Source organism: Pyxicephalus adspersus, chromosome 1 (assembly GCF_032062135.1).
Source record: "Pyxicephalus adspersus chromosome 1, UCB_Pads_2.0, whole genome shotgun sequence".
Lineage (NCBI taxonomy): Eukaryota > Metazoa > Chordata > Amphibia > Anura > Pyxicephalidae > Pyxicephalus > Pyxicephalus adspersus.
Window position 1 is genome coordinate 169,688,117 of NC_092858.1, and position 11,172 is coordinate 169,699,288.

The window sequence follows — 11,172 nt, forward strand, 5'->3', positions numbered from 1 at the left end:
GGGGGGGGGGATTGGAATGATGGCTGATTAGTGACAGGTTAAGTAACAGATGAAAATGGGGAGGAAAGTTGAAAAGCAAACCTAACGAGAGAAAGGAAGTTCCCTGAGAGTAACTTGTATCAAGATAAGACTTGGAGCCGTTCATGTGAAGAGGTTCTAAGTGAGGAAGTCATTGGAGGAGCAGAGTGGGCGGCTAGGGGTATATTGTGTATCAGGTCGAAAATATAGGAGGGACTAGAGCTGTGGAAGATTTTTAAAGGTAAATTTAACAGTATTTACAAAGCACCAACATATTACACAGCCTTGTACAATAAATAGGGGTTGCAAGTGTAATGCAAATGACAGTGACACAGGAGGAGGGGAGGACCCTGCCCAGAAGAGCTTACAATCTAAGAGGAGGGGCAAGTATCACACAATAGGAGGGGGATATGTAGCGGTTGGAAGTAGTGACGGTTTAAGAGACAGAAGAAGATGGGTAGGTGAGTATGAAAACATGGGTTTTAAGGGCTCGTTTAAATGTGCAGAAAGTAGGAGCAAGCTGAATAGGATGAGGAAGACCTTTCCAGAGAGTCGGGGCAACCCTAGAAAAGTCTTGGAGCCGTGCATGTGAGGAAGTTATGAGTGAGGAAGTCATTAGTAGGTCGGCTAGGGTGGTATTTTTCTATCAGGTCACAAAGGTAAGTGGGACAAGAACTGTGGAGGGTCATTTTCTTCTATATATCCAAGGAATCTCGTTTATAAGTAAATCATATGGATTGATCTACCTATTATTTATCTAGCTTTTATTTAATATATCCATCTATCTACCATACATCTATCTTTGCTCTGACTTTGGCCCATGAGCGGTGTCCTGAATGCTTTAACATTCCAATCAAACATGTTAACCAGCTAGGACAGTGCTTTCTAAAGCTCTCTATAAGCCGGCTCAGCAAAAACTATTCCTAACACAATCAGCCAAAAGCAGCGGGGACAATGGGCAGCTGAGCAGCAGAAGTATGATGAAATACGGCTCATGTAAGATAAATAACCCAAAAAGTCATTTTATTTCAACAAAAAGTAATTTATTCTATATTTGACAAATACTATACTACAACCAATAAACATGCATTACTATATGGACTGTTTTATGAATGACAAAACAAAGGGGAGATTGATTAGGAATTTGGACTTGAACCTGAATTCAAACTTTGCACAATCTTTTTCACTTGTCTTAGTGAATAAGGTTCAAATATACTTTGTAAAGAATAGCCAATCAGGTGCAGTGACATCAGCAGAACTTCGGCTCCTTTATTATTTAAAACTGAAATAACTCTTTCAAGGAACTAATTCACAGAGCCTGATTTATTAAAGCTCTCCAAGACTGGAGAAGATAGATTATCATGGGAGAACCTGGGAGATACAATAAACCTGGAATGGATTTACTAAAAAATATTTGCATTTAACTTTAGTTCTGGACCAGATCCATTCCAGGTTAGCTGGATCCCCCAGGTTCTTCCATGATCTTCTCCAGTCTTGGAAAATTTTAATAAGTCAGGCACATTGGGCTTGATTTATTTAAGCTCCCCGAGGCTGGAGAGGATACACTTTCATCAGGGTGATCCAGCAAACCTGGAACAGATTTCTTAAAAGTCTTTTGCTATTTGTTAGCAATTGTTTTTAATCCTGGTCCAGATCCATTCCAGGTTTGCCGGATCACTCAGATTTACTGATGAAAGTGTATCCTCCCCAACCTTGGAGATCTTTAATAAATCAGGCCAAATGTTTTAAACTCAACCCTGGTTGTTAGAGCTTATTGTCAACCTTTGCTCTTTATTTCTTTATGTATACCAGTAATTATATTTACATTTATATTATTGGAACTATATCTGACAATTACATCAGTGAAAAGATGGCATGGCCAGTGAATGTTGAAACCTGACAGTGGCAGAGTTCATCTGCAAACAAAAGAATTTCCTTTTTTTAATGACACCTTCAACCTGCGTGTAATCATTATGTCCAAGCTGACAAGTGATCAAGGAGCATGCTAATTAGTAGTCTGTTAACTTGCTGTAAGACTAATTTGCTCAATAATTTTTACAATTATTATAGGAAGATATACAGTTTTTATTTAGTGCAAAATAAAAAAATTAAAATATGCCCCAGTCTGTCTTTATTTTAGGATGCAAAAATCACAAATATACAAGAGTATTATAATTATTTTTTTTTATAATGGAACTGTATCTGACAATTACACCATTGAAAAAATTAGCACTGTAGATGAATATGGCAGAACTCTGCCTGAAGGTGGCAGAATTCATCGGCAAACTAAAGAATTTCATTAGACAACAAGACTTTATAGTCTTATCTCATAAATTAATTACTACTGCCAACATCCCGGTAAGACAAAGACAGATAACCAAATACATAGGTGGGAATTTTAAGACAGTTTACATATGCTCTAGGTAAGTTTTAAAAAGTTTTAAAACAACAACATATTTCAGTCAACATATATAATGAATGGTGTGAATGGTATTCATATGGTCTGAATTTACATTCACTAGAACAATGTAGTAGGTGTGTTTTAACCCAAAAATTTTTTTTCAATAAGACAAAGGTTCTGACTTATGATATTGTTACAGATCTTTTGACAATCCGACGCGTTTCGCAGAGAAATTCTGCTTCATCAGGGATTTTTCTATGTACAGATCATCAGTAACATGAACACACTAGAAATATAGGAAAAATGAACATGTGATTAAATACTTTGTAACATTTAAATATACGTATGAATTGTACCATATATATATAATAATGTTTGAAATACAAGAATGAACAATGTACATACCATAAGTGGTAAATATTTGGGTGCTACTGAACCTGGCACAAACAAGGGGGGAGGAGATCACAGTCTCCGGCAATGGGAACCTTGGTCCAGAAAGAAGAATAGTAGTTGCAAAATTTTCTAAAAGGGAAATCGTTAAATCTATTAGGTTTGCTGTAAAATATGAAAAAGCAATAGCCGATCCAGAGTAGAGTGGTAACTGCAGGATTTAATAATACATAAAGAATATATAAGTATCTCTAAAGCAGAAAAATGTCATAATATAAAGATAAGGAAAAAAAACAAAGGACAAAGAACAAAAAGGACAATTTTTCTTTTTACATTCCTGCCTTATATTTGAGAAAGATTTTTTCTCAAGATACTTTTTAAAAAAGAAAAAATTGTAGCACTCAATCTTTACAAATTAAGGTATGTACATTGTTCACTCCTATATTTCAAGCATTATTATATATATAATACGATTCATACTTATATTTAAATGTTACAAAGTATCTAATCACATGTTCATTTGTACTATATTTCCAGTATGTTCAAGTTACTGATGCCGTAGTTGGGTATCCGTCTTTAAAGAATTTCATCTTTTATCAATGACTCCTACAACCTGTATGTGATCATGATGCCCAAAATGATTATGTGATGAAGATTCATTCTGATTATCTCTGATTACCTTGCTGTATGACCAATTTGTGCACCTCAAATACTTTTAAACTTATTTTAGAGATATATAAAGCTAATATTTGGTGCATTGTTTTCTTTACAAACAATCTCCCAGTCTGTCTTTCTTATACGATGAATAGTACAAAACAAATGGCAGTGCAGATGAACACTGCAGCCTATAGGCCTTCTGATTGGGATCACTATATTAGGACTTCCAAAGTGATCACATGATTGGTTCACAATCCTCAGTAGGGAACCAGGCCCAATGGTTGGTGCAATTTTTAAAATATTCCAAGTACAGGGCAATGTATCCCAGGGACAATGGGGAACGTTAATCAATGTACTGATAGTCGGGAACTTGTAGGTTGGCAGGTAGAAACCAGTAAGTGAGCTGCACTCCATGTGATAGATATCTATACATACATGGGATGTCTGAAAATTATTTTTTTTTCTTTTCTGTTGTTTGATTTTGTTTTTTTGTGCAAACAATACCAACCAAAATAAGTAAACCTTAGGCTGCATACACACGTGCAATAATTGGAAAGGATCTTTTACATTCGGTTACGACTAACGACTAATAAATGCATGACGGAGTGTATATACAGCGCAGTTCTGCTCTATGGAGAAGGGAGAGGGAAGAAGAATGGAGCGGCACCTCGCTGTGCTCTCTCCCCTTCACTTTTATTACGGTCGTTCGTCATTCGTGGATCTGCCAGGGCGGATATATGAACGACTTCGGCCGAGCGCCGTACTCACGCAAGATTCTCATCCAATATCAGCCCTGAGGCGATTATTGGATGAGAATCATCTGACCTGTGTACGTAGCCTAAAGTGTTTAATTATTTGGTGAACCAAAATGAGGTACAACAAAAGTTTAGAATTTCTGACAATTGATCGTCCTCATCAAGACCAACAATGAATCAGTAAGATAAAGTCACCCAACATTTTAACAAAGGTGTCCAATTTAAAAGTGGAATGGAGCAAGGAAATTTAGACTTAGCAAAGGTATGTTCACTTAGATTAGTGAATGCTTTGAAAAGTGCAAGTAAAATACAAATAATAAACATAAAATAAAAAAAATATAACATAAAAGAAAAAGGTTTTTGCTTGTGTATGATTAGATAATCGAAGCAATCACAGTTTTACCTCTTTCAATATTCAAAGTGATTTTTTTCTTTTTATTGTGATTTATTTTAAATTTAATTTTATTTATTATTTTATTTTAATGTTTTATTCTTTCAATGTGAATGTGATTTAACTGAAGATAATACTGAAATAATAGCAAAATAAAAAAATTAAATTAGAAAATTTGTAGAAAGTTAAGTTTTCTTAACTTTTTAACTCAATTTAAAAAATCATGTAGGTATATTTCAGATAAGAATATTTTTTTTTTCGGACACCCCAGTGTATGATCTCTGTAAATTATATACATAGGCGCACATTTTCTGCCCTCTATATAATCCATATATTCCTATTTCCCAGTGTTGTCTGTACCCCGCTTTTGCCTATTGTTCCTCATGCAACCAATTGTCATTCTCTCATAAAGACTGTCTAGCTGTGAGCTTAAATATTGGCGAACACTAAAACCCTCCCATCAGGGGCAATTGAGTCACATATGCTCAGTCGTGCGATAAGTTTGGGACTTTAGGTAGGAAAGGAGAGAAACAAAAGTTCACTTTTGACAGCAGAGTGCCAGAAGAGGGGACGTATTCTTCCAGTGGAGCTGTCACTGTGGCAAGTTGCCCATTATATACCATTTACTTAGCCTTTCTCTTCTCTGACTTTAATGATGTCTTCTAACTTTTTTAGTTTGCTGTGTTATTTTATAAAAATATATTACCATTTGGTTTTGCAGGGTGTGCCGGGTTTAGCAAGAGAAATGGTGATGATTCATATCATTCACATAATTGTTTTAGATTTATTGGGTGGTGATAGATTCTCATGTGATTCCGTTTAGGCAAATGCCTAATTGACAATTTATTTCAATATAAAATTAATTTAAAAAGGGTTTGGTAGATCTTTAAGAAATGTATACATTTATAATATAAATTTCAGTTTTGCTTTTTATATTGTTCTTGTCATTTAGATATTTTTATAGCTATTTATATTTATTTAAATGTGGCGGACTCCTAGATTGTAAGCTCTTCAGGGCAGTGTTCTCTCCTCCTCCTGTGTCCCTGTCTGTATCTGTCTGGTATTTGCAACCCCTATTTAAGGTAGAGCACTGCGTAATATGTTGGCGCTATATAAATCCTGTTTATTAGTAATAATAATATTGATGATAGTATCCTTTTTTAATATTTTTTTATTTAATGTTTTTTTTTGCAAAAATTAAAATAGTAACAGCATTCACAATCAATATGTCACATCATGTATGAAAATTAATGAAGGGTTTATTGTAGAAAGGGAATAATCAGTAAAAAAGGAAGGGGAGAACCTCAAAAATATAGTTCATAGGGCATAAATGTAAGCGTGACAACCTAAATCAGCCAATTGCATCCAAAATGATAGGGGAGGAGATAAAAAAAATAAATAGAAGCTACTATGGATAATAAGTAATAATTATACAATTATAAAAAGCCATATTATACAATAGATACAATTATACAAAACCAAGGTATGATGAAGAAACCTGTGAGCTAGGAGCAGGATCCAGGTTCATTACTTTTTTTTAATAATCGCTAATTTATATAAATATTTCTTTAGTTTTGGATTCTATTTTTCAAAGCAACTGTATATTTTGGGGCAAAATAGAAATAAATTGCTTCTTTTTTTTGCAAATGCATTATTGTTAAAATAACTGTTCATGTACAATACAAGTCTCTGCTGACCATAAAGATTTAGTATTATTTTCTGATTCTAAAAACATTGTTTATTTCAGGGGTGCCCACACTTTTTCGGCTTGTGAGCTACGGAGAGGACCCTGCCAGAAGAGCTTACAATCTAAGAGGTGAGGGAAGTCTCACAGAATAGATAAGTAGTGGTGGGTGAGTAGTGAGGGTATTAGGAGACAGAAGAAGAAGGGTAGGTAAGTTTGAAAAAATGGGTTTTGAGTGCTCGTTTAAATCAGTACAAAGTAGAAGCAAGCCGAATAGGATGTGGAAGACCATTCCAGAGATGAGGTTATGAGGTCATTATTAGATCATTGGAGGAGCGAAGAGAGCGGCTGGGGGGAATTTTCCTATTGGGTCATTTTATTTTATATATCCAAAGAATCTCATTTATTATCTTTAAAAGTTTCTCATATAGATCGATCTACCTATTATACATCTATCTTTCATGTGCACATTCATCAGTATATTAAAATTTTAAATACCATTCTTATGTTTAATGTTACAAAGACAATATGGTTCCTAATAGAAGAAGTCATTATTTTTTCTGTGTATTTATTTGCAGATTGTAGACAATGGGAGACTGGAGCTTCTTGGGGAACATTTTGGAGGAGGTGAATGAGCACTCCACTGTAATTGGTAGAGTTTGGCTCACTGTCCTGTTTATCTTCCGGATCCTTATTTTGGGAACAGCAGCCGAGTTTGTATGGGGGGATGAACAGTCTGATTTTGTATGCAACACCCAGCAGCCTGGTTGCGAGAATGTCTGCTACGATGAGGCTTTTCCTCTGTCCCACATCAGATTGTGGGTCCTGCAGATCATTTTTGTCTCCACACCATCCTTGGTGTACGTGGGACATGCGGTGCACCATGTGCGGATGGAGGAGAAAAGAAAGGAGAGAGAAGAAGCAGAAATGAGTAGGCAGCAGGAAATGAATGAAGAGAGGCTGCCACTAGCTCCTGATCAAGGGAGCATTCGAACCACCAAGGAAACCAGTACCAAGGGTACTAAGAAGTTTCGACTAGAGGGAACCCTCCTGAGAACCTACATTTGCCATATTATCTTCAAGACAATTTTTGAGGTGGGCTTTGTAGTGGGCCAGTACTTTCTGTATGGTTTTCGGATCCTCCCACTGTACCGTTGCAGCCGCTGGCCTTGCCCAAACACGGTTGATTGTTTCGTCTCCAGGCCTACAGAAAAGACTGTGTTTATAATGTTCATGCTGGCTGTGGCTGCGGTTTCCCTTTTCCTTAACGTGGTGGAGATCAGTCACCTGGGCTGGAAAAAGATTCGCCTTGCATTCCGGAGGTCAGCAGATCATCAACCCCAACAGCTGCTGGGAGAAGTTTCTCAGAAACCCCTGCACTCCATAGCCATCTCTTCCATTCCAAAGTCTAAGGGCTACAAGTTGCTGGAGGAAGAAAAAGTTGTCTCCCATTTCTACCCAATGACTGAAGTTGGATTAGAAGCTAGCCCACTTCCTGCTCAATTTAACAGCTATGAAAAAAGGAGCACAGGACTGCTGGAAGACATCTCCAAGGCTTATGATGAAACTCTACCCTCCTATCGCCAAGCTGAAGAGCAAGAGGTGGTGAAAGTGCAAGTGGCTGAGACCTTAGAAAAAACTCCATCTGAGCGAGCTCCTTCAGTGAGGGCTCCTTCGGTGCGTGCCCCCTCTGACCGTGTTCCCTCTGAGCGTGCCCTTTCCGAAAGAGCACCTTCACGTGCAGTTTCTGAGCGTGCAGCTTCAGAGCATGCTCCCTCTGAACGTGCATCCTTTGTGAGAGTACCTTCTAACAATGCACTCTCTGAAAGAGCACCCTCTGAGCGAGCCATCTCCCGTGCTGCTTCTGAGCATGCCCCTTCTGAGCGAGCTCCCTCTCGGGCAGCATCTGAGGATGCCCCCTTAGAGCGAGCTCCTTCTCAGACCAATTCTGAGCACGTTCCTCCTGAGAAAGCTCCATCTAGAGCTACTTCTGAGCATGCGCTTTCAGAACGAGCTCCATCTCGAGCTATTTCTGAGCATGCGCTTTCAGAACGAGCTCCATCTCGAGCTATTTCTGAGCAAGCGCTTCCAGACCGATCGGAGCATGCTCCATCTGAACATGCACCTCCTGAGAAAGTTCCTTCTCGAGCAGCTTCTGATGTCCACTTAGACGATGCTCCTGTAGAACCTCCCCAGGAAATTGTCACCCCACCTATTGAAACTGAGCGTGCACCCTCAAGAGCTCTCTCAGACCATGTAGATACTAATCCCACCCCATCAGATCATGGGTTACCTCAACCTGTGCCTCCAGAACCAGAAGTCTTCGAACCAGAAACTACAGGCCTTGAGTTGCCTCTGTTGAGTTTTGAATTAATTCCCGATTCCCGGTCCCTAAGTAGGTTAAGTAAAGCAAGTAGCAGGGCCCGATCAGATGACTTAATGGTATGAAAAGTATGTGTTAAAAAGAAAAACAAAAGAAAGGTCTCAGTTGAGAAAACAGTGATTTGGAACTTCCATTACCAAAGGATGTTTTAGAGGAACGTGCAGAAGGTTTTTGAGAAAAGTTCTTTCCAGGTGACCATAGAGGGTGATTTTTTAGACCCCTACCAAGATGTGTCTGTTTTTAAAGAAGCAAAAGCTAAAAAAAAAATTAGCATTAGTATTTTTTAATGCATTTTGTAGAATTAGACAATCCTGATATCTTCATTTTTCTATAATTTTATTATGTTTCTTCTGGCACCATATAATCAGGGTATTTCCATTGCTACTCTGGCACAGACAATCGTACAATATAATTATGCATTTAATGGTTAATTTTGGAAAAGTTACAATTGTCAAATATTACCAATTGGAATTAGTTAAACGTCAACCATGTTAGAACAGAAACATGATTTACACTTTTAAAATGAAACAAAGAGCCTGGGTTAAAGCACAAAACCAAAAGAAAGCAAAATAAATACAAAAATATATAAAAATTCAACTTAAAATATTATATATTTTCAAAAGCACAGAACGTACTGACCACTAAGGGTTTTCCTATTTCTCAAAATATGCAATCCCGTTCCTCCCTGTTTTTAAAAGTCTAGTTTATCGCACCTATAGGTCGTCTGTTATAAGATGGTTGGCTGTGTGATTTATTCTTCATAATTTTATAGTCACCACAACATTTTTTTCTTCTCAGTGGCTGTAACTTTCCTCCGGATTCCTGATGTAACTTCCAGTTGTGTTCAATGTCAGTGTTATGCAGCACAAAAGGAAGAAAACAAATAGAAAAGGTAGAGGCAGATGCATTTAATTATTTTCATCAAAAAAATCGGCAAAATTTGAGCCTTCTTCTTTTTCAGCAAGACAATCAGGGAATCGCAAGAAACGAATACAGCTTAACTCTGAAAACTATTTGTATTTACTTCTTTTTTGTCTTACTTAATTCTCCATTAGATTATATTAATTCTCCATTCTATGTTACTGTTTTTGACAATATCTTTCCCCTACCTGGTAAATGACAATTTAAAGATCCACAACACAAAGTAAGATAAAAAAAAAAAATCAAAATAGGCAAATTTAAGGCAGAATTATTAATACACAAAAAGTCATTTTATTGTTTTTTTAAGCAAAGAATGGGGGTGTAAGTTATTTAAGTGAAATGAGGGCAGATAACAAAATGTTTTGCTTATAATAATAATAATAATATTAATAATATTCAATCATCACCTTTGGACAATAGAGTAAAGATGTCCAAATATACCATTAGAATTTATGGGTTGTATTCCTTCTTTTACATTTTGCTTTGTCTCTACGTTCATCCTATATAAAACAGTGTAAAAAACAAAAATAAAAAAATGCTACATGAGCCTCACTGTAATGTGGGTAAAACAATTAGAATGGTCCTAAATCTTAATTGTATGCACGCCATCCTAAAAGTGCTGCATATGACAATATTTTCTTACAATAAGTTGAAAATGAGACTCTAGCTCTATATTAGAGGTCTTATTAAGTCACCAAGTTCAGTTCCAAGTCTATGCATGCCAGGGTTTAACAGCTGGTGGGGAGTGGGTACTAAAAAAAATTGTACGTTGTAGATTAAATAAAAAAAAAGAAATCAGTACAAATTTGGGGAGGTAATGAGGATGGAAGACGGAGTAGGAACCTGCCGGCTGGTAGGGCCCTTTTAATAGATATTAGGAGCCAAATGTTGGCCATATAATGGGATGAAAATTCTTGGTACTTTCACTCTACAATAGAGATCTTGTTACATGTAACAATTTATAACAACTGTCTAACCATTGAAAAATTCTTTGTTTTCCATTGTTTCAATTCTTCTACTGGTGAATTATCTCATCCTTTTCTGTGGATGGCTGTGAGCTTTTTCCTTAGGTGAGTAAATCAGGTATTTTATTTGCTTTTATATCATTGACTAAAATGTGCACATATTTTTTTTAGTATTTACTAAAATTGTTTCACTGTTCCATAATGTTCCTTATTTTTTTTTGCATTTTTATTAGTTTTAATATAAAAAAACAAAAAATATATAAATATATATAACTTCATTTTTTTGCTTTTTCAATGTTTTAAATTTTTTTTTTGTTAAATATTTAATGATTTTTTGGAACTTTTGTAAAACATAAAAAATGTTAAAAAAAATTGTTTTTTAGTTACATGGGGTTGGTTAATACAATATTTTATTCATTTTTGTTTTAAACCTTTAGTACAGAAGAAAAAACTTTAGAATATTGATGCTATTGACAAGCCTTATTTTTTTTACATTTGCTGTCTGTAATCAGTCATGGTAGATTTTTAGTTTTAACCTGTTAATGTATAATTATGCTTTTCTTTTACTTTGCTTTTTCGAAATGTCTTATTTATATATTATGATTTC

The 11,172-nt window shown here is 36.0% G+C and overlaps 1 protein-coding gene across 1 annotated transcript in view; it reads left to right on the forward strand.

Moving 5' to 3' along the window:
• Positions 1-6,873: 6,873 nt before the first annotated feature.
• The window catches only part of GJA8 (gap junction protein alpha 8), a 13,133-nt gene continuing 8,834 nt past the window's right edge, over positions 6,874-11,172 (forward strand). Inside the window, exon 1 of the mRNA XM_072398341.1 lies at positions 6,874-10,670. Within this exon, the coding sequence (XP_072254442.1) occupies positions 6,885-8,744 (1,860 nt within the window). The 5' untranslated portion in view covers positions 6,874-6,884 and the 3' untranslated portion in view covers positions 8,745-10,670. The remainder of the gene's footprint in view (positions 10,671-11,172) is intronic.